Genomic DNA, 27,502 nt, shown 5'->3' on the forward strand with positions numbered 1-27,502 from the left:
AAAAACTCTCAGTTTGTGTGCAATGAATCTAGATAGAAAGTTTGCTTTTTGAATTAAATTACAAAAAATAAAGAACTTTTCCATGATATTCTAATTTTTTGAGATTAGCAGTTGCTGATATTTATATGGCCAAAAAGTAAGATAAAGTTCTGTAGTTTTTATTGTGGGGGTAAAACATACACCACAATACAGTGAGAGATGTACAAATAAATGTTTCACTAAAGCCTGATGTATCGTATTTAATGCTCCCATTTCAACATGATTTTTCTAAAAATGATTTATTATCAAGTTTAACTTTTTAAAAAGTATAAACTAGCAGTAATTGTGTACAACAGGTTTTAAAGCAATGTTTCGATTATGTTGATAATTTAGAGGCCAATATGATAGAGTGCTTTATAGGACTAGGCAATTGTACCTGCGTTTATGATTTAGCTGGTCATCTCAATTTTGGTGGTTTTAGCTTTTACGGTTTTTGTGGGGACACTGAATGACCAGTCATGTACAGTAGGCAAAACCTGATGTGGCAAAACCACACATCACTACAGGGTCTATAGCGCCCCCTATGTGTGCATCAGAGAGAGACAGTGGGAGGCGTCCAGCGCTCTTTAAAAACTCTAAACTATTTTGCATTTGGGTGGATGGTAACACAGACCTCAGCCGTGCATGGACATCTCCAAGCGTAAAGCTCATAACGGTTTCAGCAACGAAACTTAACAGTCCCCGCAACACCAGGAGGATGGCGTACTTTGACAGCAGCTGCCACTGCAGCAGCGAAAGGCGACAGAACAGCATCTTGTACAGCATTTTAAAGAACGACAGTCAGTCTGCGCAACTTGGGAACCAGCCGAGGACCCCGAGGTTCGCCTTGTCCATGCGCGCGTGTGCGTGCGGCTCCAAAAGGAAGGTGTCTCTCCGCTCTCCTCAGACCACATGCAAAGCCGCCTCCGCTGTCCTGGTCAAGACCCTGAAGTTCGTGAAGAACGTGCCATGTTTCCGGGAGCTGCCGGTGGATGACCAGCACACGCTGGTGCGGAGCAGCTGGGCGCCGCTGCTGGTGCTCGGCATGGCGCAGGACAGGATCGACTTCGAGACTTCGGAGACACAAGAAACCAGCATGCTGCAGCGGATATTAACGAGCGGACAGGACAAGCAGGACAGCCAGAGTAATAACGGCGGAGTGGCGTTGACCGACGTTCAGGGTATTAAAATGTTTCTGCGGAAATGCTGGGGACTGGACATAAGCACTAAGGAGTACGCGTACTTAAAAGGGGCGATTCTCTTCAATCCAGGTGAGACACACTTGCTACACTGTCACACCTGAATTGGGACACTTCCTGGCTGCCGTTAAGAATAACCGGTTTTACTTTGACTCACTCTGAAATTAATTTATTAACATTCACAACAACAATAAAACCCGAAATTTAAATCACATTGTAGCCTAATAATTAATAATAGTAATAATAAAAATAATAATACCCAAATTAGAACAGTTCATATTTCCTTTTAACTGCTTTAAATTTAAATCACATTGTAATAATTAATATTAATAATATGAATCATAATCATAATCATAATCATAATGCATACATACATGCATACATACATACATACCTAAATTACAGTTCATAGTTGCTTTTAACTTTAACTGGCTTAAATTTAGATCAAATTCCAATTAATAATATTTATAAGCATTAACTGTATAATAAATATAATGATGATAATACACACAGATATATCAATATTTAAAAATAGTGCTTTGTTTTGCTTAAGCTGCTTTTAATGTTACATTGAATTATTACCTAATTATATTGTAATATGAATTATATAGTGTATATAATTCATAAATAATAATAATAATATACTTCTAATAAATATTGTCATTACTATTATATGCTAATAATAATAATAATGTTGGGGTATGTAACAGATCAGTAATTCAAATATGAATATATGACAATATATGAATCAAAGTTTCATGACATATATGTTTCTTAGTTTATCACATCATCAAGTTCTTTCTAGTACAGACTATAACAAGTCTCTTTCCATCTCTTGTTCCTAGATGTTGCAGGGCTGCAGTGTCAACATTACATCCAGGCCCTGCAAAGCGAGGCGAACCAGGCACTTAATGAATATGTCAAAATGATTCACCGTGGGGACAGTGCAAGATTCGCCAAACTCTTCCTCGCCCTCTCCATGCTGAGATCCATCAACGCCAATGTGGTGGCCGGTCTCTTCTTCAAACCGGTCATTGGCGCTGTCAACATGGAGGAACTTCTTCTGGAGATGTTTTATGGAAAATAAACTCTAATGCAAATGTCCGGACAGAATGATCAAACTTGGAATGAGTGGCAGTCTGCAGTGAATGGACAGATTTTGAAAATGACTGATTCCTTTTTACACATGCTATTTTTGTACGATATATAAGAGCTCTCTTTTTGCCTTCTGAGTTGAACTCATCGCTGAATCCAAAGTTGATGTCAATGTTTTTTTCCATTTGGGGAAAGAGCTTTATAACGTTGTTCTGATTGTGCAGTTTTTTGTTTGTTTTTTGTTTACTTGCTTTCCTGTGATGTCGTGCAGCTTTCTGATGAATGTTATTTGATTCTCTGTGACACTTTGTATTAACTTTCAGTAAGAAATCATTAACAAGCATTCATTAATATGTATTGCATTTTAATATATACATTGAAATGTAATTATATTTGATTTAAATAATATATTCCTTTTAATAATAATAATAATAATATATCTCAGTATTTCATGACATCTATTTGAATACAAATAAACTAATGAGCTGTTTTGCATTTTAAAATAATTGTAATTTATAATAATTTTGGTTGGTATTGTTAATGAAAGTTATTATAAAATGTCAACTATATTTGAATATTAGAAAGTATTGTACATTTTTGTAATGCAATGACATAATGAAACAGTTACACTCCTACACATTTCCCACAACATGATTGACAGGTAGCCTATGTATTCTTTGCATTACATTAACAGTACGATTACAAAAAAAAAAAAAAACATGTCAAAGTGACGACAGACCTAAGCACAAATACAAAACAGATATGAAAATAAAAATATTAATTAGGAATTAATTGTTTGTGGCATTTTTCTTACTTCAACGTAGTTTACCAAACACTGCATGTTTCGTCTATACCCCAGTAGGTGGCGACAAGTTCTTAATGAGTGAGTCATACCCATTTATTCAAACAAAATGTTCAGAAAAAGTGAATATTCTATATTACTTAATCATTCATTTAACTTATTCAAATTCACTTGGACAGGAAACAAGGAATGCCTCTATGTGTGAGTCATTGAATTCACTCAACTGATTCTTCCAAAACCACTGATTCATTCAGGAGTGAATCGACATATAATCTACTGTGCTTTAACGGTTCATCCTACTTTGATGTTGAAACTGTTGTCAAATATTCAAATACATTTTCTGGAGTGAATTATCACAGTACAGTAATTTAAGCAGGACCTGCAGTGTCCACTTTGATAAAGTTATTAAGTCATTTATTAAGTTAAATCATCAGAGAATCATTTGCATCCTGTCTGTTCAGTGAGTTGAATTGTGGATGTTCGTATGGATCAAACCGCCAGAAACAAGCTGAACAAGGTAAGCATCATTCACCTCTTCAACCTTAAAAAAACGGCAAATATAATGAGGAAGAATAACTAGGCCCTCTGTGTGTATTTATGAAGACCTTGTAGGACGGGAGGGAGGAGATTATATATGACAGTTGAGATGAGGAGTCCTTTCGTTCGTTCATCGCACTTTCTAATATGCTGTCACCAAATGTATTTTTAATGAGTCTGACTAACTTTGGCTGCCTGTTCTTGAAGGTCGCGGTGACCTCATTTCTTTCTCTGTAACCTTGCAGCTAAGCATCCTGTGTCACATATTCACCTTATGTATGGATTTGTGGCTCTGTAGCTTTATTCATGCCACAAGGTTAGTCTGGTATTAGAAAGTGCTGTTTTAGTCATTGTTGGACCTTGTTGGAGCATAAAAGTGCAGAAAAACATGTGAAAGAAATCTATTAGGGTGCATTGAACGGCCCTTGTATAATAAAATAAAACAAAATAAACATAATTAGACAAAAAATCCAACATAACCGAGAGAGAGTGTTGCTCTGCCTCCTTCTCATATAAAATAAAATACAGACACTACAAATGGTTGTTTTGAAGACAAGTGTCTAGCCGGTCATAGCTGAGACAGGGACAGAGATAGAGGAGATGAGAGCTTGTCAGGTGAGGTTGAACCACTGATGTCACAAGGACTATTTTAATGATGCCCTTGCTACCTTTGTGGGCCTTGAATGTGGTAGTTGTGTTGCTGTCAATGCAGAGTTTAAAAAAAAAGCTCTCGGATTTCATCAAAAATATCTTAATTTGTGTTCCATAGCTGAATGAAGGTCTTTTGGGTTTGGAACAACATGAGGGTGAGTAATTAATGACAGAATTTCAATTTTTGGGTGAACCAACCCTTTATTATTTTTATTCAACAAGTACAAGTAAATTTATCAAAAGTGACACTTTTACATTGATACTTTTTTAAAATTTATTTATTTCCAATATATGCTGTTTATTGAACTTTCGATTCATCAAAGAATCCTAAAAAAAAAAAACATCACTGTTTACACAAAAATATTAAGCAGGACAACTGTTTTTATCAGTGTGTGCAAATTCAAATATGCTTCCTGTAGTTGCGTCACACTTTTGACGTCAAATAGCCTACCATTGGTTCTCATGTATCACCATTGACACTGATGTCAAACCTGGCTACTCAGTTAGAATATTTCTTAAATATATGTCGCGATCATTGTTTTTTTTTCATAAATCTCCACGAATGGTTGCTTGACACACTTGGCTAGCTGTTTATCCTTCAATCTGTGTTAATTGATGTCTGTTTATACAGTATTCTCTGGGGCATTGGTCTGAAGTGCTGTAATCTGATCTTATGAGATGCTATGTTAAGTTCTCTTTCCATTATTACACACAGGGAAGGTGATGACAGCCATGATCAGCAGACCAAACATTTCACAGAAACTTAATGGCTGTAGTACGCTGAAAACCCCCACCCTCTAGCACTGGTATACAAATGGTCTCCTGTGTTCCTCTAAATGTATAAATATATTTTAATGAACATCCAGCTGGTATGAGGGATAAGCAAATCTTTGAACTTTTTAAATAGATTATTTCTTATTATATTTTATTTATTAAACTTTTGCTTAAAAAAGGCTGTTCAGCACTCACAATCAGTATTTATTTGACAGCACACATAAAAAAACATAGCTAGGATTTTATGAAACAGCTTTTTACGAATTCTTCACACAATCAAGACATAATTTTAGTTAGAAATATTTTCTATTTACTCTATACACGCCAGCGTTATTTTTTATATACTTTAGTATTTATTTATACTTTCAATATAATTTTATTTAACTTATTTATTTCTAATTTTCATGTTTGTTTTTTAAGTTTACACTTTATAGTCTCAGTAAACAACAACAAAAAAAATACAATCCAACTGGTCTGTGAAACATTTTTGGACCATCCAATACAAACGGTTTATAGTTAAGGTCCATTTGATTTGACACACTCATGTTATCAATATTCCATTCATGCCCTTCTTATTTTTCAGTTACTGTAAAGCCCCATGTTCACGTGTTGACATCTAGCACATGCTTGAAAGCACGTCACATTTGTGGTCAGTGTTCACCATCATTCTGACATGCAGCTCTATAGTGGCAGCTCTTTGCCGCTTGAGGCCTTTGAAATATTTATCTGCTTTCCTTGCCAGCACAAGTCACTGCTCTTTAGTAGCGTTCCACCAGGCGGCAGGATAAGAGGGTTGTCTGTGCCAGGGTCCCGATCATATCCTGCTGAGTGACTCTTTTCATTGCAGCTGGAGGAAAAAATAATGTGTCATTCTGTCTTATAATGTTTTAATATATGCACTTTGAGCTGTGTTATAGTAACATCAAATGCAAACCAGTTTTGTTCAGCAGCCATTGCGGTGTTCTCACATATTTTCACTACAGTGTCCACGCAGTCATTCTCAGGCTTTTGAAACCTATGAATACATCAACAATATACAATTTAATGACTAAAATATTTAACTACCCAAATTAAAGGAACAGTTCTCCCAAAAATGAAATTTTGCTGAAAATGTACCCACCCTCCAAACAGGTAAAAATGTCACAGTAAGTAATCCACATGACTCCAGTCCATCAATTAATGTCTTGTGAAGTGAAAAGCTGAGTATTTGTCCATTTGTCCAGTCCATTATCTATAAAATTGCTTCCTTCAGTTTCCTTGTGTCCTCTCACATCAAAATCATCTAAAATATTTGTTTAGAACTGTTTTGGACTGTTTCAAAATTGCTTGTAAATGTTGCAAAGGATTGATTGGTGAGCAAGTGATGTAATGCTACATTTCTCCAAATCTGTTCTGATGAAGAAACAAACTCATCTACATCTTGGATGACCTGAGGGTGAGTACATTTCCAGCTAATTTTAATTTTTGGGTGAACTATTCCTTTAAGCAAATGGAATGCTGAAGTAAAATATTCAAATATAATATATGAATATTTCAGTAATAAAACAAAAAACAACCTGGGTTCCAGACGCTCTTTTACTTTTGCTATGGATAAGATGTAGGGTCCAATTTGTCGTGCAATGGTTGTCAAGTAGGAATTTTCTTGCTTCAGCTGCAGAAGGTCATGGAGCTGTGCTGTAATTAGCAAATTTGGATTAGTTGACTAATTAGTGAAAAGAAACTTAAAAAAATTAACATGCATGGTAAAATGAACCCTGAGGCAGCACAGACAACTTGTTGTTTTTCCTCACCTTCGTAGATCTCTTGCTCTTTGGTTACTCTTTGAAAGGTCACATCCCATATCTAGAAACACATCCAGAATATGCTAAACTGCTGCTGTGTTTTGAAAGAATAATGTTTTTGCAGGAATTATAATTTAGCCTCACCTCCTCAAATATGGCCCTCTGGGTCTGCACTGCAGAGTATTGAGACGCGATCTGTTCGTCAATGAGTACAGACCTTTCCAGGATCTCATCCATAGTGTCCGTGTTGATGAGAGAGTGATGTTTTGTTAGGTCTCTGTGCATCTCCTGAACCTCGTCCTTTAGCCTCTGGACCTCTGTCTGAAAAACCTGGCGCATAAAAAATGCATGGAATTGGTAAAATAATACACATATACTGTAGGCTACACAACGTTATTTTACGAGGCCGCGAAAAAAAAAAAATTTAGAGCTAGGGGTGTAACGATCCATCGATTAAATGTCTAACGATACGATGTAATGATGCCACATGTAAAATATCAATATCTGTATTCTGTAATATAAATAAACACCTTATTTTGACACTGTCCACATTTTCACCAATGTCCGTCTATGCATCACCGCCAACGCGTGCATTCTCATTCAAAGTCGTGATAAGACTGCGTAAAAGACGCTCGGGATAGTTGACGGAAGTGTCGAGCGCTTGTGAGAAGTTTTCAGCACGCATTGAGCTCTCTTCATGGATGAACAAATACAAACCAAATTACATCAACAATATCCTAGTAAACACAGTTGGTTAGGCCTATGTCTTAACGTAAACAGTTGAGAAAGAAAATGCACGTGTATCAATATTGGATCCATGCTTTTCTTCTTAAAGGGGTGCTATTATGCTTTTTCACTTTTTCAACTTTAGTTGGTCTGTAATGTTGCTGTTTGAGCATAAAAAGATCTTCAAAGTTACAAAGTTCAATGTCCAATTCAAAAGGATATATTTTATTTAACAGAAATCACTTTTCAAAAACTACAACGAACGACTCGTTTGGACTACAACAAATATTTTCCGGGATTTGTGATATCACAAAGATGGGACGAGACCTGGTTGAGCTGTACTAGAGAAGGCAATGAGTGTCATCACTATGTCGGAGACACGTTAGCTTTCCCAAGGCAGACGAGCTTAGAGTGGTTAAAATCATCCGGGTTTAACTCAGGCTCAAATTGATTTGATTTTGACGCAATGTTTACACTGAAGCTCACAGCAGGCGGCTATGGTAAAGGGGCGGTCACACTAGACTTTGAATGTGTGAAATTTTTTTGGACGCCACTGCGAATATAAGCGGGAGCAGGATATAACATCAGGCACAAAGGTTTCCCCTCAGTTATCACAACATGGATTCCGATGTGCTTGTACTGTGTCTTTTGCGACAGCGTCGAAAGCATCTTATATCATTCTCTCTCACAATATAAGACACTTTCAACGCCATCCCAAAAGACAAAGTACAAGCACATCGCAAAAAAAAAATAATTATAAAATGTTTCTGCATTCAAATGTACCATCTGTTCCTGTTTCCATTGACACTGCGAACCATGCAGCTATTTTTATTTGATTTTTTTAAAATCTTTTAATGATGCTACGCTGCGCTACGGCTAAAATTAGCTCTTCCTCCATTTTTGAATTTCTGTACAGAGAGGTCACGCAGTGACCTATCGATCTTCTACTGGTCACACGCCTTTCACGTGATGCGAATATGCAGGTCAGAGTTCACCAAACTTGAACTTTGGAATGCAGCAAAATACAAAATTTTTCGCATGAGCTTGCGTTTACGGTCTGATGCACATCATGCATATGAATGGAAGTCAATGGAACGAAAAGTGCAGTGTGACCGCCCCTTAAGGGGCATGACATTTCCCGACCAGGCGCTAAGTGCTGCCAATCACACATTTGTGTTGTTTCCTAATGATAGGGGGGCCATATGCACCTTTCATACGGGACACATCCTGGCCAGGATTATAATATTGCCTAAAATATCCAGGTTTAGGCTGTCTGCACTGTGCAGGTCGTTGTGTGACATTCATGAGAGCTTTAGAGAGCAGAGCAGACAGATCCTTATGCTTTCGAATCACTCTTGCACCTACTTTGGTGTCTTTTTTGATCGGTGTGCACCGACGCTTCAAGTCAAACGAACGAACAAACAAACTTGTGCACATATTTGTATCGCTTTGATCGTTCCCTGTAGATCTCACCTTCTCACACGCAGCCTCACGATTGGTCGATTATGTACAATACTTGCATGTTATTGGTCAAACTGCTTTGGATGTTTCTGGCAATATTTAAATCCTGGCCAGGATGTGTCCAGTATGAACAGCGCATATGGGCCACCCTGCCTAATTATTTTAGCACAGTAACCTGAAAGACTGGCTTGACTGTTGTCATATCTTAAGATTACTGATCTTGTGTGTGACTTGATTTTTTTTTTGTATTTTAATAGTTTATTTTTCTTTATTATTTAAAAAAAGTGTAGGCCTATTTTTTTTTTTTTTTGTGAATGTCCCAATGGAGGAACAGGATGTGAAAGTTTAAGATAAATGTTCATGTTGCATTTGTGAGTTAATAAAATTGAAGATGGTTGTTTAAAATAGGTATATGATATATATATCGATTGATATTCTCTTTTATCAAATTGTATCGAAATCGTATAATAGAATTTTTTGAAGTATCTGCAAATATCGTATCACTGGGTATGAGAAATGATATCGTATCGTGACAAACCATCCAATTTACACCCCTATTTAGAGCATACTGTACATGGATGGAATGAAAAAGCATTTTATTCTCTTGGTTGCTAATAACTGAAATGCTGCAGCATTCAAAAATTGTGAAATAATACAGTTAATGTGGTATAAAATATATTATGACTCATTAAAAAATTATTTTGAGGCTAACATATTAAAAAGTTAACACTCATTTTTAAAAATGATAATAATTGTTTAACTTTGTCAGTGTTTAGGAGTACACTAACATATCCTGACCTTACACACACACACAGAATAAAAGCCATAAGACTTTATAAAAGACTATATGGCTGCATTTATTACTGAATGAGGACTAATTCTTACCCTGTAGCTCTTCTCAAAGTTGCGGCAGTGCTCAGTGAAGGGTGACTCTCTGCCCTCAGCCAGCAGCACTTTGGTGCAAATGTTTCGGTGAAAGGTGGGCCTGCGGCCAAAAGGCATTTCACTGAGAGAAGAGGACAGGCACGACATAGACAGAGGGGACAGCCTATGGTAGGATAAGAGAGAGACAAGTATGACAAAATTTATTCAAAATAACTCCCCAAAAGAAGTCTAAATTATTTTACTTATCCTGTTAACATTCTTATTATTTTGGGTTTTTGTTGAAACAATGCTCTCGTGAAGATTTTGACTTGGCAGCTACTTACATGGGATGGATGTTTGGTTGCAGGGAAAACAAGTACAAATGTGCAAATCCTCAAATATGCTAATACCAATAAACAACAGTACATTTAATAACACTAAATTAGTAACAATTTTGATAAACAGTTAAGAAACAATTAAAAGCACACCAAACAAAACAAAACCTATTTGTTATCTTCATTATTTATTTATTTTTAACCAAAACTACATTTTACAAGATTAATGAAGAAGTTATATTTATAATAAATGAACATCTAATGCAGTGTTGTTTTAATATTACAATATTAATATCTTAAATATATTACATACATATAGTAAATATTATTGTATTGAATATTATAAATATATTGAATATTAATATTCTATTATTTATGAATATTTTGGGTTTTGTTTTTATTTTAATTGTATATTAAATTTAGTAATGTTAATTTTATTCATTTTTTATTTTGTTTTTAGTTTTCATTTTTATTTACATTATCAAATAAATTTTAATAAAATTTTTACATTTACATTTTAAAGGTTTAGTAATTTTAGTACTTCTACTTAAACATATTTATTTCAGTTAGCCAAGGCAACAGTTCTACTCTGTTTAAGATTTATGATTCGCTTTCTTAACCTAATATATTTTATTTTATTTCAGCTGTATTTCAAATAAACACCTTTTAATATATTTAGTAATACTAACACTGATTACAAAAAATGTATGTTCTACATCTAAAGCAGAGAAATAACAGATTATATAAAAACAGCCATCAAAACACTGACATTCAGACTTATTTTGAATCAAATTTAACTGAGATTCTGTGGCTTATCACATTTCCAGAACTTCATGACCATTGATGCTCCCTGCATTTAACGGTGCACAGAAACGCAGCATTCCCACCTCTACATTCACAAACCTTAGTGGGAAAATTCCTGAGGTCCAGGAACAGGAGTTAAAAGCTTACGAATTAAAAGCTTATTGAAAGGTCATAAGGAATCAAACATCAAGAAACAAAAAGAGTTACCTTAGTTTCAAAGCTTGTTTAATCTCTCTTTCCTAGTTCCATGTACCACGTCAGTACAAGTCCCACGAGTGAGTCTGGACACTGTATGTTCCCAGAGCCTAAGTGACAAGTGTCCCACCCCGAACTTTTACCAATTTAAGATGAAGGCACCGGCGTGACATCATCAGCATAGGAACAAAGTGCTCCCATGACCTAACGCCTTTGTGTGAGCTCTGTGCTATGAGCAGAATCTGAGACACTTCTCTGAAATTCTGTTAAAAATAGTGAGAGAAGCCTGACCTCCGTACTATCCTGTCTGATGGCACTGGGACAGATGGGGGAGGATGTTTGTTTGGTGGAGGGCTTCACAAACCTGAGAACGGTACGGATGATTGATGTGGAAAGTTGTCACAGGGACTTGCGTCACTGGACTCTCTGTGGAGAGATGGAGGCTGCTGTGGCGGAATGGCTGTATTCATTCTGATCTCTTATCACCTTGGGTATTCCGTGTAGATGCATCGAGGCTGTAATGCTGAGTCGTTTGTGTAAACGTGTGGCAACAGCAGATGGTGTGACATGGCAATGAAAATTCAATATGGAAACTTTTAATCATGACAGTGGACTAAGAGGATTAGGGCTGATATTTTGCAATGGGTCGTACAAATAAAATATTTGTTAGGTTAGGTCTGAAATAATGTTTTATGTAGCATTACATAACAAAATATCAAACAGATGCATTCATTTTAATTTTATTTTAATTTTTTTTTTTTTTAGTTTAGTTTAGTGTCCAAAAATTTTAGAAAGAGAATTTTTTTTTTTTTTTTAGTTTAGTTATTTCAAAATATTTAACGTAATTAACCCTTTGGCTAGCGCTACGGTAAACAGTACAGACTATATGACCCTGCTGTCAAGCACTATAAGCCGCAAAAGAGAACTTAAAACAATAGTTCACCCAAAAATTAAAATTCTGTAATTGCTCACCCTCGCTGTTTCAAAGACCTTCATTCATCTTCAGAACACAAATTAAGTTATTTTTTAATGAAATCCCAGAGCTTTCTGACCCTGCATAGACAGCAATGCAACTGACACGTTCAAGGCCCAGAAAGGTAGTAAAGACATCGTTAAAATAGTCCATCTGACACCAGTGGTTCAACCTTAACCATGAAGCTACGAGAATACTTTTTGTGTGAAAAGAAAACAAAAATAATGACTTTGTTCAACAATTTCAAGGCCCTTTCTGCGCCATAAAATTGTTAAATTTTGTTGCAATATATAATAATTAATGGCAAAATTTAAATTTTTGGGTTAACTATCCCTTTAATTCAGTATTGGCGTGTTATCTGTAAAGCAGCTCTCTGTGAACACAGGCATCTGACAAGTGCACATGTACAGAAAGCTGCTTCAGACAGCATTTTTGGCGAGTGACCTCATAAACATGGTCTTAAATTAGTTAAAAATCCTAAATGACCGTTAAGAGTTGGGAGAAAACCTGCTGCCGTCTGTCATTGATGTAAATCACAGAAAAACATAATTCACTTTGATGCTCTTCAATAATTACCTTTCGTTTCTTGAATGAAGACTCTATATTCAGCTTTTTTCAGCTTATTTTTTGTTTTTGTGTAGTTTTTTTGTATGTTGTCTATTTTTCAAAGCCTATTGAATGTTAAAAACAATGGCTTTCAATTATACTGTAATGCTGAATGGCTACAATTAATGAGACATCGGTAGCAGTACTGGTATCAGTGATACTGGCCTAATGGACTATTTATAAAAAAGTTTAAACACGTATTTAAAATATACCATCTTTATATTGTTTCTACATTAATTTGGAGATTCGATTTTAAATTATGACGATATAAACATATTATGCAATTAATAATGATTAATTACAGAAAAGTGTGTGGTTAGTTATTTTGGGCAATTAATTTGTAAATTGTTTTCATTAAATGACAGCACTAATATACTGTATATGTGTTGTTGCGGATATGCTTAGTTTCAGTTTCATGGACTTTTAGTTTGTATTCAGTTGTTCATGTATTCCTTTGTTTGATAATATATATGAAATTTCCTTTATGGAATTTTTTTTTAAACTTTATGGAACATGTCTATGGTTCCTGTAAAAAAATAATTATTTTAATGGCAAGTTAATTCAAGTTAGGCAAGAGAAAAGCTAATCATGGATTGATATTTTGTTATCCAACTCAAATACTATAGTCCAGATACTTTTTGGGGCTGTTGTAACAGTATGCACAATGACATGCCAGACAAACTCAGAACTAGTTTCAAAAGCTAGAACTGCACAGCTAACATTCATCAGCCCTGAAAATAGCTACTACACTATGCAGATAGACAGGAATCAATGCAGACATTAAGCAGATAGCCCTCTTCTCTGGTTTCTTGGAAAAGTACTTGTAAAAACTCCATATAGTTCACTCCATGGCAACAGGAGTTTGACACAACCCGGAATTCAATGAAATCTGAGGTGGATTCAGAGAATAGGAATTTAGGATAACATCCCTTTCTTTCGTAACCTCTGTTAGTATAGATTTGCACTGATACAGCACATGTTCACTTCTGCTGCACTAATCTTTCTCACTGCAAACTGATCTAGAAACAGTACTCATATGCAGCTATATTATGAATAAGGCTCTGAAGTGCTCCAGTCAGTGGCATAACTCTCTGAGCCCCTTCTCCCGGAATGAGAGCTTTCCAGGAAGTCTGGCTCCTGTGTCTCTGTGGCTCATGTTATCACCTCACAGACACAGGACTAACTCTGGCTATAACAGGACAGTTGCCACCTGGTGCTTGTCAGGAAAAGTTACATAAATGTTTCTCCGTTTAGGAGCTTAATAACCGGCTGAGTAAGCACCAGAGTAATGCCAGTGTCTCCTTCCTGTTGTATGTTGTCAGCTCTAAGTCATTAGACAAAATTTAGTAGCTTAGTATCTGAGCACATGAAATGCATGTCTTTTGCGTCCCTATAAGAAGTAATCAAACATAGAATCATTATAACAACAAATAAATTTGTGATTTAAAAATATAACAATACTATGTATTCTTTCATCAATATTACATCAAAAAAGTCAATTAAATATAAAAAATAAATGATGTAAATAGCATTGATGCTGATTAGGGTAAGGTTTTTGGTCTGTCCCTCACTTATGGTTTTTCTTTTTCAAACGTTTAATTTGCAAAATGAAGGCAAAATTATATAAAAATCATATGTGCACATTGTTCTAAATACAGTCTCATTGCTAAGCAATGTTTTGGCATAAGTATACATTTGTTCTATAAAATAAAAATAATTTTATTGATGTTCCCTTGTTTCATGTCAGCCCTGTTACCCTCATCAAAAAACCCTTGTAAAACAACGTACATTCAAGTGACATCACTTCTAGGAGGTTACAATGCACAATGAACTGACTTTAATTTAAAGTCAGACTTTAGTTTAACTTAATTTGAATTATATTTTATTTTGGACAAAGCCCTTTTTTAATATCTCTCTTGTAAAAATATATATTCTTCTAAATTGACATGCGGTCACCTTCCAAAATTAGGATGTTCCTGTTCATCTGAATGACAAAACAAATATAAAAATAATTTTAAAAATCCAAAAATGGAAACAATCCCTGTGAAAAGAGGGACTAAAATGAAACTATCACATAGTTCTAATTAAACTATAGTAGTAACGCTTGCATTTGTAACAGGGTTGACAAAAATACCAAAACATGAGGTAGAAAAATAGTCATAAAATAATATTTACATATTCTTGTATATAATACCATTTCAATAATATAATTTCTTGTCATTTTAAGCTGTCTTCATTTCATGGATATTAAAAAAAAAAAAAAAAAAAAAAAAATGATGATGATTAAACTTATTTTATATTTACATTTTTCCAAGTGGAAAAGGCACCGATTTTGTTAAAACTATCAATGCTTTATTAAAAATAACAAATATATATATAAATATATTTCAAAAATGTTTTTGAAAGTAGTGTTTTAAGTTTATAAAGGCTGCATTTATTTAATCAAAAATAACAGTAAAAACTAGAGGTGCAACGGTTCTCTGTAAAAGACTGAACAGAACAGTTCGCCACCCTCGGTTCGGTACACATTTGTACCGCGATTGATTTCAGTTTTAACTATGGATGTGCGACATGGACAAAAAAAACCCCATCGTGATTTCTTTGATCAATTTTGTGATTTTGATTTTTAATTATGATTTTAACACAAACAGACATGCTTTACAATCATAAATGCATTCAGTGTGAATTTGAAACATCACTGTGTTGCTTATACACTACGCAAAAGATTTCTTCTCAACAAGATTTCTTCTTGCACACACTACAAAACATTCAGTGAAGAGGCGTTCCCGACCTGTTTCTGTGTTGTTATATGAACAAATATATTATTAATGGGGTCGTGACATGAGAAATCAAATTTGCTTTGATCTTTTGGCATATAAGAGGTATTTGTACCATTAAAACATCCATCAAGTTTCATAGCAAAAAATGTCCTCCTCGTTATAAGTAAAGTATTTATTTAATCAAGCTCCAAAAATGCTCAATTTAATCAAGATGTTTGCAAACATTTACAAACATCTGCATAAACATCATCTTAGCAACACATCGACATACTGTAGGGCATGCCCACTGGTGTTCAGCCACTTAAAGTCCACGTGAACCGGAAGTTGCTGCTGACTTTATTTCAGTTTGGTGACATATTTCCAACTGAAACTGAATATTGAGTAGAGGGTGGGGTTTTATTTTTGCGCTACTCTTCTCATCTCTGACTTGCAGGAAACTAAAGGCAGTGTGTCCACCAAAACGTTTTTCCCCATGGCTAGCGTATTTTTTTTTCTCAGTGGGCGCGCCACGTTTTTTAAAATGCTGAGCGCTGAACATCTTTTTCGTGTTGCGTTATGAGCGTCCGGGCATTTTTTCTCAGAGCCGAGAGTTCAAGAATATTCTACTTTGGGTAAAATGATGCACTCATCGCTGTCACTTTCTAGTCAGCTAACCAATCACAGTGGAGGAGGGGCGGGACTTATACCGACCACCCTGCTTGTACAACAACTGAACAACAATGTTTATATTAAGTATTATTAGTAAATATTGTAGTAAATATTGCTTGTCTCCAAATATTTATGTCTTTAACAGATTGAATTGCCGGACTACCATATATTGTTATAAAAAATAATGCTTGGAGAAACATTTCATTCCTTCATTCCATGAGTTTGCCATTACTTCAGTAGATCTTCTGTATCATAGTAACCACAGTGTGTCAACTAAAAGTGGTTGGAGGGGCGTGGTTAAGCAAATTCTGCCCAAGCCATGGCCCAAGCCTTCAAACTGACGTCATCAGAGAAGGCATTCCATTCCAGAGTGGAACAAATGATCAGATTCTGATTAAAATTTACCAAGACAAACTATTTTTTTTTTTTCAGAGAATTAACTTGCATGAATTAATTGTTGACTTTAAGAGGATTGTTCAGAGCATTTATTTTGTAAACGAAGCACATTAACATGGAGAGTTCACAAAGAGACATTTGTTGAAAGATGAAAGATGAAACTCACAAACTGTAAGTAAATGATTTCATATTGCTTTGTCTGTAAATTACCATTTAATTGTGATTATGTTGTCAAAACACTTACATGCAATAGTGAAGGGGCATTACTGTTTCCTATGCAGTGATGTTAACCAATCATTACAGGGGCCAATTACAAGCCTTACAGGACCCGCCCCTTAAACACTGGTTGTTTCAAAGAGAGGGTGAGAATGAGAGTTGAAAATAATAATGGATGTCAAATGGATTTGACATTATGTAAATATAATGAACTAAAAATCAATGTGCTTGTTTCTGTTTCACAAACAATTTGTTTTATCAGCAATCGAGATAAACTTGAAAGACTTGAGGATGTGCGTGCATGATTGAGCACATTAGAAAGAGGCACAATTATATTTATAGAAATAGGAATATTAATATATTATATTTGTACTTGAGGCAAACTTTTACATTTATTATTATTATTATTATTATTTTATTTTTTAGCAAACAAACAGTAGAGTATTCTTGTGGAATTTTCGAATAATAATCCCCCTTATCCCCATACCGAACCGTACCAAAATATGACCCCAAAACTGCGATACATACCGAACTGTACAAAATTTTAACCTTTACATCCTTAGTAAAAACAGTAATATTGTGAAACATTATAGTGATTTAAAATAACTGCTTTCTTTTTAATATATATATTTCTTCAGTGTCACATGATGTTTCAGAAATTATTTGTTCATTTGGTGCTCAAGAAACATTTATTCAATGTCCAAAACAGTTCATATTTTTGTGGAAACACTGATAGATTTTTCTTTTCAGGATTCTTTGATGAAAGTTCTAAAGAACACAATGTATTTTAAACAGAAATATTTTGTAACATATAAATGTCTTTACTTTAAAAAAAATTGCATTGACCCCAAACATTTGAATCAAAGTCTGTAAGTTATTATATATTTACAGTATAATACTGTTTTATATTAAAATAGACTAAAAAAAAAAGTTTGTTTATTGTTAGCCAAATTATAATTTATTTATTGCAAAAATGTTGTGCAGTTAAGATTTTTACAGTACCGTTCTTCTAGTTATAAATATCACAAAATTTGAAATGAGACCACCGTCATACATTAATGTATTTTTCAAAAGCATTTCAGCAAAGTAAGCAACACAGACAGTACAAGGCCAAATAACAGTGCTGCCATATAACATTTCTCGCAAAGTACTATCAGATAAACTGCTCACCTGTTACTCAAGGTAATTCCAGCCCTCCGCTGGCCCAACAACAGAAGAGGCTCCAGACAGTGGGCAAACTCAGCATGGTAGTCTGTGTTTATCTGTAGGTTCAGTGCATCTTTAGTGTCAGGGATCTGCACAATGGTCAGTATGTTTGGTTGTGAACTCACCTTGCCACTCTGGACAGGACGAAGCTTGTGAGGAAGTTTTACAATGCTACACAGTCTGTCCATCAACTGCTGTTAAGGGTCATAGAGCTTGAATTAAAACCAGGTTATTTAGTCTTTGAGGCACTGCATTATCTGTCTAAAGTTTGGAATAATTAAGATTTTTTTAATGTTTATGAAAGATGTTTCTTATTCTTGCCAAAGCTGCATTTATTTAAATAATTTAAACAATAGGGTTGCAAACTGATTAATCATGATTAATCACATTAAGATTAATTGTTTATATTTTCATAATATGTGTTTGTATTTTGTTTATTTATTTTTTTTTACTGTTCACGATTAATTCAAAATAAAAATTCAAAATAAAAGTATATATATATTATATATAATACATGAATATATTATGATTTATATATATATATATATATATATATATATATAATAATTATATTTATATATCATATATATTATATATATACAAATATATATTTTTTTATTATTTTTTTTTTTTTTTTTTTTTTTTACATAATAAATACAAATAAACATAAACTTTTATTTATTTATTAATTAACTTTTATTTTTATTATTTTTAATCATTTTGCAGCCCTATTAAACAATAAAGAAATGTTTCTTGAGCACTAAATCAGCCTATTAGAATGATTTCTGAAGGATCACGTGACAATAAAGACTGGAGAAATGGCTTCTGAAAAATCAGTTTGTTAAAATACAAAACAGTTATTTTGAATTGTAATAATATTTCACAATATCACAGTTCTTATTGTATTTTTAAACAAATAAATGCAGCCTTTTTTTTATTTTATTTCAAATTTTGACTGGTAGGGTATTTAAAAAAACAAAAACAATTAAACTATGAATACATCTACTTATATATCCCTAAGTAGATAGATCTACTTACATATCCCATATCTAAGAATTCATATTTATTGGCTGAGCTGAGAAAAGTGGAGCAGTTGACCAGGTGCACCTTTGAACAAAGATAAGATATAAAGTCATATGGTTTGGGAACGACATTAAGGTGAGTAAATAAAGACAGAATTTATATATTTGGAAGTACCTGAAGGGCGGGCAGGAGGGTGGCCAAGTGAGAAAGCTGTTCCTTTAGTGCCGTCTCCTTCTCTTCATGCTGACTGTCGGAAATTTAATAAACGAAGAATAAAACATATTAGTACCCTCTGGGCCAATGTATACACAACACATAAACTTTTCCACACAAAAAAGCACTGCATATTTCCCAAAACCATTCTTATTTTAGCATTTCATCCTTTGTTTGCTCTTGCATGACCCTGATATAAAAACACACACACACACACACACACACATGTACACACTGAGTCCTAGATTGCAGCCTGACAGAAATAGCTTAATTCCTGGAAGACATCAAGCCAGCTTCCAGGCAATGATGGGAAGGGGATAGGGAAAAAAAATCTCAACAAATAACTGGACTCATGAAACGCAACCCAAGCAACTGCTGTTCCAACACAGACCATCACACCACGACTCTGTGCTCTGCAAAAGCCATGTGGGTAAACTGTTACTGATAGACAGTTTAGACTTACTGGATTTGTTCGGACAATATTTACCTTTCAGCTGCATTTAACATGGCCTTTTTCCTCTCTGCGAGTTTTTCTGGAAGAAAAGAATTGATTTTACTTTTGGACTACTTTTATCCTCAACATGTAATTTTCAGTGATGATTTGAGCACATATTTAGCCTGTTTAACGCAAATTACATTATCCTTAAATTATATGGTTGGTTTGGACGACCCAATCTATGTCAAAGAATTCTTCATCTCTCACAGCTGCCCATTATTCTGGACTGTGATCTCAGTGTGCCCCCTCCTGGAGTGTTACCTCACCTGCATACTGTTGAACAGAGTACAGATAGCACTTTCCTCCTCCTCAGCACTTGTCTGCACTTCACCCAGCATGGCCTTCAGCAATAAGATGGACTCTTGCACTGACGTCTGCAGGTCCTTCACTGCCTACAGGGCAAAAGAGGTTAGTACAAGCTGTATCCACTTGTCAGCCCTCCACAGTGGGATTGTACTCTTTGATCCAGATGTTGGTCCAGCAGCTTCTAGAACTTTAGTTCACCTTAGGAGTTTCAGCTGTGTTTAAAAAATGACATGCATTATAATCTTCAATATACACATACACTATGGTAAAACATTTTATGTTTCGAATAAAAGTTTCTTATATACACATGTATTTGTAAACTTCAAAACAAGTTGTACCACTTAATATTTTTGTGAAAACCACGATTCAAATTTTTTAATGAATATAAAAATTCTAAATTCATCACTGTCACATTTGATCAATTTTATATCCTTGCTAAATAAAAGTATCAATTCTTTTTTTTTTTTTGCTTTTTTTTAATGTAAAGAATGGAGTGTACATTCTGTAATGTAAGGAGTATAAGATGATATGAGATATACACATTTCATTTAATGATTTAAAGTTTATAAGATGATTTTGCACTTACCAGAACAGCTTGATCCAGCCTTTCACATCCCTGCCCATATGCAGTCTCAATGTCAATGCAGTGGGTGCGATTCTCACTATATCATGAAGTTAAATATTCATGATAATCACATTCATTTCATTTATATTTTGTTCTTTTATAATTCAAATGCAAAAGTCTTACATTTGCATGTCTCTGAAACACTTGATGCACAGCATGGACTTTTTCTCAGTCGAAAACATGATGTACAGCTCTTTATGGAGTGCTGATGTAAAAATGTAAAACATCAAAGAAAGAATTTATTTTGTCTCTACACACATAAATCAATGATATATGCATTATTTAATGCATTCCTTTAGGGAATGAGGATAATTATGGGAAAGAAATTATACTGATAAGCCAATAATTATTTTCTGGTTAACTGCCGATAACAAATAAATTATAAATATATCAATATTAAAATTCCATACTGTTTTGTCTATGCAAATTAACTAAAATTAATAAGTTTAAACAGCAAAAGTAAATTTAGCCATCATAGCATTATAATGAACAGTATGAAAAATGGATATCCTCTTTGAGATCTGTTAAATACTACACTTAACATTATTAATGTTATTTCACTAAACAAAATGTAAATTTGCTGAAAATTTTCTCTGTGTACGTAGGTGTAGGTTATATTTTAGCTTTAATTTGTTTATTACAAACACACAGCTTTTTGCTTTACGAGACATTGATGGACTGAAATCCTGTGGATTACTTATGGATTATTGTGATGTTTAGCCGCTCATTCTGACGGCACCCATTCACTGTAATGTCTCCAAATCTGCTCCAATGAAAAAACAAACTTATCTTCATTTTAGACTGTATGAGGGTGTGAAAATTTTTAAGTACATTTCCATTTTTTGGGTGAACTATTATTTTAAAGATTACCTTTATATGAGAGTTAGATGGCAAAAATAATCTATATGTATTAGAGGAAGAATGATGGAATAAACTCACAGCACTTGCGGTGGCCCTCTTTAGTGCGTTTGGCCAGGGACACAATATCGTGCTGGGAAAACATCCTGGCTTTGTGTGTGAGCTCTCTGCACTCCACCAGTGGCTGGCTGCAGGTGTTACAGTAATACATGGCCCCAGCATCCTGTGCACATATGTACATGCTCATACAGTCAAAAAGATGTGCCGTAACTATTACTGCTGATGCATCTCAAAAAATGAAGTGCATGTGTTGTTCAGGCACCTGTGCTTTGCACTCCACATCACAGTTAGCACACTGTACTACACTGTCTGTCGAATTATCCACCAGGAACTTGAGCAAACGGTCCTCTGGGGGAAGTGCATTTGTCCCCATCACGACTGAGGGGTATCTGCAAAGAAACATATAAATTAATGTTTATTAAATTTGTTTACATATTTAAATATCTAATAGCTACCTATTGTGCATTTTTTACATGATTTTAGTAATTTAACCATTTAATTATTATTAAAAATTTACAGATCAACTCCACACAGTAATTGTGCAATAAATAAATTAGTTTTACATTTTATACATGTACTACATTACTTAGAAATTGTAGTCTGTTACTGATTTCAAATTACATGACAAAAATTGTAGTAAAGTAATCCATTACATTTCACATTTTAGGTAATGTAATGAGAATACTTTTAGATTACGTTTTACCTAAGTCATTTATCACATTGATTTAAATATGATACTGTCATACCATATTGACATAAAAATACAAAGAGTAAGAAAATATATTCCATTTGTTGTAATTAATAACATGATGGGCATTAAACGTTACATTTCATGAGTTTAACGAAAATCTAATAATTAATTAAATAATAAAAATGGAGAATTAAAATAGGTCATTTTAGAATTACATCAATCAAAATTTGTTTATCATGTGACCATAAACCAACCGAGAATGAACATGCAAATGTGATAAGACTTAAATATTTATTTTTAAATCTCAGGGTATACTTTAAGTAAATATATTAGGTGAAAGATGTCATGTAAATGCTTGTATGACATGTTAATAAGAAATAACGTGAATTTGTGTATTTTAAAATTGTGCAATCTTTGTGCGAATGTGAATTACAAGTACTTTTGATTTTTGTATAAATTTCATGGTCACAAATTTGTTGACATACAACTAGTGAATAGAAATAGTCTAGTGAACCTAGAAATAGTCCAGAATCTTTTGTTATTTAATAACCTTTCTTAGTAATAATTAATAATAATAAGTAATAAGTAATAATTTTTTTTTCAAAATTCTTAAACTTTTTAGGGTAAAAGGAAAATAAATATGTTCAGCGAGTTCTCAGATTTTGGACTCCCCTGTAAGATACACTGACACAAAAATGTACATCTTGCCTCTCCATAGATCTGATCATTTATCTTGTTTTCATTATAATCAGCTTTTCTGTGCCAGTAACAGCATCAGCGTGGTGAATTCCTAGATTACACTGCATGAGGGAGTGTGTGGTGCTGCAAAGCACAAAAGCTTCATTATCTGCAAAGCAAGATCCCACACTCACACTAAACTGAGAAAGATTACACCGCCACACTTGCATACAAACAAACAGCCTATAATATAATAGAATCTAAACAATAAAAAAGTTCCTCATTTTGGAAAAGCACACTGCAGCATTTCTATTATGTTAGGATGTGGTAATAGACTGCAGTGCTGAATGAAGCACTGCTTTTACCCACTGAACCACACACTGCTGGCACCATTACACTGGTCCTGTAAAGCCAGGTTACTTAGATGACACAAATGCAAGTTTGCAGTGGGCAACAGTGGATAAATATAGCAGGGAGAAGTTAGAGCTAGTGTTACGACAAGCTACACAACATATTGTTTTTTGTACAGTAGTTGGATCGGCAGATGTTAATGAGACCTATATAGTGGGAAACCATCCAGACTTGCTTAGTTAGTTGTCAACATATATTTTTCTTAGCGGAATATTATTAAACAAATATTAAGCAGCACAACTGCCATACACATTAATATTAATACAATGTTTTTTTAGCATCAAAATCAGCTATTTAGAATGATTCTGAAGGACAGAATGTGACAGTAATACCTGCTGAAAATTCAGCTTTGCATTACAGAATTAAATTACATTTGGAAATATGTTATACTCACACACACACACACACACACACACACACACACACACACACACTATGTATATATATATATAGAGAGAGAGAGAGAGAGAGAGAGAGAGAGAGAGAGAACTCCATTTTTAACAATTCTCAAAAATCATGTTTTTTTCATTGTGCATTCCAATTAATCTCAATCGAACTGCAGTTGGGTTATTTTGATTAGGTTAAAAAAATAACAAAAAATACAGCTAACTAACACACTAAAAAATTATAATTTTTAATAAAAAAATAAAGCTATCTTTTTTTGCAAATAAACTCTACACACACGCACACACACACACACACACACACACACACACACACACACACACACACACACACACACACACACACACACACACACACACACACACACACACACACACATACATATATATATTTCCACACACATACATCAAAACTTTAAACAGTTTACTTGTTTAAAGTTTTAAGGTATGATAAAATAAATGTAGCTTTGTTAAACATAACAGACTTTTTTCAAAAACATTACATAGTCTTACCGACCAAAATGTTTTATGTAATTTAATAATAGCAAGTAAGATGACAAAAATGTAAATAAAAAAATGTAAATAAATCCTCATTTTACACAATATTTACTCAAGGTTCAACTGATCTGACCGACTGTTGATTTTTGGAAATGACTCTGCTGATTATCCAAAAATTGTCTGATTAATTTCCCCGGTCTATCACTAATTCATTTCACCACAAGTCTCCTGATTTTCTCTGTAAATTGTAAAGAAGCACATAAAAATAGCAGATCTCTGAGTCACTTCTAAACCAGATGAAATAGGTCAGCACCAGATTGTGTGTAATTGTTATAAGCTGTGGGATCAATGCACAGTACACCTTTGCCAAGATGCTTGTTTTTATCAAATGACAATGTTGTGATGTGATCGGAGAGCCCACCATGTGGAGTGCTTTCATGGGGCTAAAATCAGAACACTGTGGACGTTCTGCAGCTGTCCTAATGCAAACTGCCCTGTGCTGCTCTTAACAGGATAGCTGCTAGTTGCATGTAGCATGAATTTGTCCTTTAATTTAATTCAACACTCTTTAAAATAAAGCCTCCTTATTGCCATTGATCATAGAACATTTCCATTGCACATAAATGTCTGTATAGTGGGGAAAAAAGTTCCAAGAACTGTTAACAGAAAGTTTTTTTGGGGAACCCAAAATGGGGCTTCTATTGCATCACTTCAAAACCCCCTTTTGGAACCTTTAAATTTAAAAGTAAACACAAGAAACGAATCAAACCATTGGAAGAACATATGTTTGTCATCAAAACCTTGGACAACTCTTCAGAACAGAAGACTTGACAGTTATGTATACAAAACTATAATGGGTGGGTTGTACGAAGAAAGATTACAGGAGTTCAGGTTTGGCATTAGATACGTTTTGGAATTAACCCAACATCCAGCTTGAAGAAAACTAGAATAAGTGGAGACCCAAATGTAACCATTATAGAGGAACTTGGCTTCAGTCTGCTGTGGCTGGTTCTGATTGAATGCTTTTGTCACGATTTCCATTTCCTCACCCCCAAAATCCTTGAGGTAAAGGTTCCTGTTGTGTACTAAGATCTCAATAAAGCAATTGGGAGTTTTTTTTCAGTATCTACATTGTCCTTGTTTAACTTTTGGTTTAATAAAAAGGTTTTTTAGTATTTTTTTTATAACAACAAATCTTCACATGGAGCAAATATGCTGCTTTAATTGGTCAAGCGTTATGCATGTACACTTTTCCTATTTCATTTTTGATCTTACCCACAGAGGGGGCAATTGAGGCGATTGTCATTGGCCCTGCCATGCAGACAACTGGCACAGAAGATGTGGTAGCAGTCCAGAAGACATGGTTGGTGGTATTGCTCATGACACAGGTGACAGACGAGGGGATGGAGGCTGGCATAGTCTGAATCAAACAGTTCATCATAAGAGAAGATGATTCCTCCTGCCATCTGGAAAAAACAGCAAATACCTGAAATAATTGTAATTATTCAGCATATTCTGAAAAAAAAAAAAAAAAAAAAAAAAAAAAAAAAAAAAAATAAAAATATAAATATATAATATATATATATATATATATATATATATATATATATATATATATATATATATATGGATAAAAACAGAAGTCACACACACATGTATATGTATATGTATATGTTTATGTATGTATGTATGTATGTTTTCATATATATATATATATATGGAACATATTTTCACTTATATAAAACATATTTTTGTTAGCTGGGAAGCACAGTCACATATGTTAGGTGTGTGTGCATACAGTTAGGTTTGGAAATTTCAATAGGTACAATAGGTTTGGAGTTATTTCTGAATTTTCTTGTGATGTTTAAAATGTCAAGTTTTTAAAATGTTTAAAAACATTATTTATTTTATTTTTGGTTATGGTTAGATAGGTCAATTTTATAATTTTGCAAACATTATGGAAACAAATGCTACTTTTGAACATTCTCTGAAGGTTTTGAATGTTCATAAAAAAAAGTTACATGTATAATATAAATAAATGATGTGCTAACATTTTGAGTGTTATTAAAGACCCAAAACCTATGAGCAACCATTCTATTAATGCTTGTTCATAACTTTGAGAGAATGTTAGCCAAAGTTCTGAGAACATTTCCTGTTAGTTGGGATATTATTTTTAAAGTTATTGTGGCATTACATGTAAAAGCTAATTTTTAATAGTTTGATTTTCAGCAGTGTTTCTTTCTTTCTTTCTTTTTTCTGAGAAAAAAAAAGCATTGTTATTTATGGTAGGTACAGTATTAGCTATTATAACACTATAATTTATTTTAGCACTTTATTTATTTAGCACTTATTTTCCTGGTACGATTTTCAGAATAGATAAGAGGCAAATATTCACAAATAAAGCATCATTAAACAGCTTGTATGATATATAACACAAAAATAAAAGAGTGCAAGACAGCTCATTCTGACCAGAAATAGATCTCTGCGCATCACCTTATGATTTAAAATTTCATATAGTGCATATGTTGAATGTTTACTTTTGACAGGTTAGTGCTCTGTGTGCTATATTGATAAATAAATAGTGCTATGAAATTCTCCATGCAAATCTGTCTTTCATATTATTTTACTCGAACCTCTGGCTTTTTTTTAGAGACAAAACAATTCAGTAACACTATGCAATTTCCCAAAAAAGCACCTTACCTTATTCCAAAAAATTGGTGCTATCCGATTTTAGTTTGCATATACATTATTCCAAATATACTGCAATATTATTAGTAGTGTTGGGGAATCCTTGTGGCCAGCAAGGCTCTGTATTATCTCTCCCTGAGTGGCTTAAGTGCATGTGAAGACAGTTCTCACTTCCTCTCTACAAGCAAAGCACAGTAGCTGACGCAGTAAATTTGGCTTGTGTCAGGAGGGGCCAGTGGGTTAACACTATAGTCTTGACCACTATCTACAGCCGGAATGACAGTAATGCTGGGACTCTTCAACAGGAGCCTGATGCCAAGCAGCTGACTGTGGTGGAGGGGAGGGGAACTGGATACAAAGGGAGACTGAGGGGGTTGGCAAAGGTAAAGCTGAAGAAACCAGATCCTGTGCACCCTAGCAGGAGTGCACCAAAAATAATTCTACTTTTTATGCAATGGAATATCAATGGTCTTCAGTTACTGTT

The 27,502-nt window shown here is 34.1% G+C and overlaps 2 protein-coding genes across 2 annotated transcripts; one reads left to right on the plus strand and one right to left on the minus strand.

Annotated features, from left to right (window-relative positions):
* The first annotated feature begins 607 nt into the window (after positions 1-607).
* On the plus strand, positions 608-3,089 carry LOC109098329 (nuclear receptor subfamily 0 group B member 1). The gene is made up of 2 exons (XM_042734010.1): positions 608-1,289; positions 2,063-3,089. Exons 1-2 carry the CDS (start codon positions 737-739, stop codon positions 2,302-2,304), a joined length of 795 nt encoding a protein of 264 aa, XP_042589944.1. The 5' UTR covers positions 608-736; the 3' UTR covers positions 2,305-3,089.
* A 2,173-nt stretch (positions 3,090-5,262) lies between these two features.
* LOC109098575 (RING finger protein 207-like) lies at positions 5,263-25,856 on the minus strand. The gene is made up of 17 exons (XM_042734011.1): positions 25,606-25,856; positions 21,911-22,037; positions 21,670-21,811; positions 20,854-20,935; positions 20,692-20,767; positions 20,061-20,191; positions 19,791-19,859; positions 19,265-19,337; positions 19,106-19,174; positions 18,193-18,261; positions 18,032-18,123; positions 9,930-10,092; positions 7,002-7,187; positions 6,867-6,918; positions 6,633-6,750; positions 6,011-6,091; positions 5,263-5,923 (listed from the first exon to the last, which is right to left on the minus strand). The coding sequence occupies exons 1-17, from the start codon at positions 25,794-25,796 to the stop codon at positions 5,758-5,760; spliced, it is 1,887 nt and encodes a 628-aa protein (XP_042589945.1). The 5' UTR covers positions 25,797-25,856; the 3' UTR covers positions 5,263-5,757.
* Between the last annotated feature and the right edge of the window lie 1,646 nt (positions 25,857-27,502).

The sequence above is a fragment of the Cyprinus carpio genome, chromosome B11 (assembly GCF_018340385.1).
Source record: "Cyprinus carpio isolate SPL01 chromosome B11, ASM1834038v1, whole genome shotgun sequence".
Classification (NCBI taxonomy): Eukaryota; Metazoa; Chordata; class Actinopteri; order Cypriniformes; family Cyprinidae; genus Cyprinus; species Cyprinus carpio.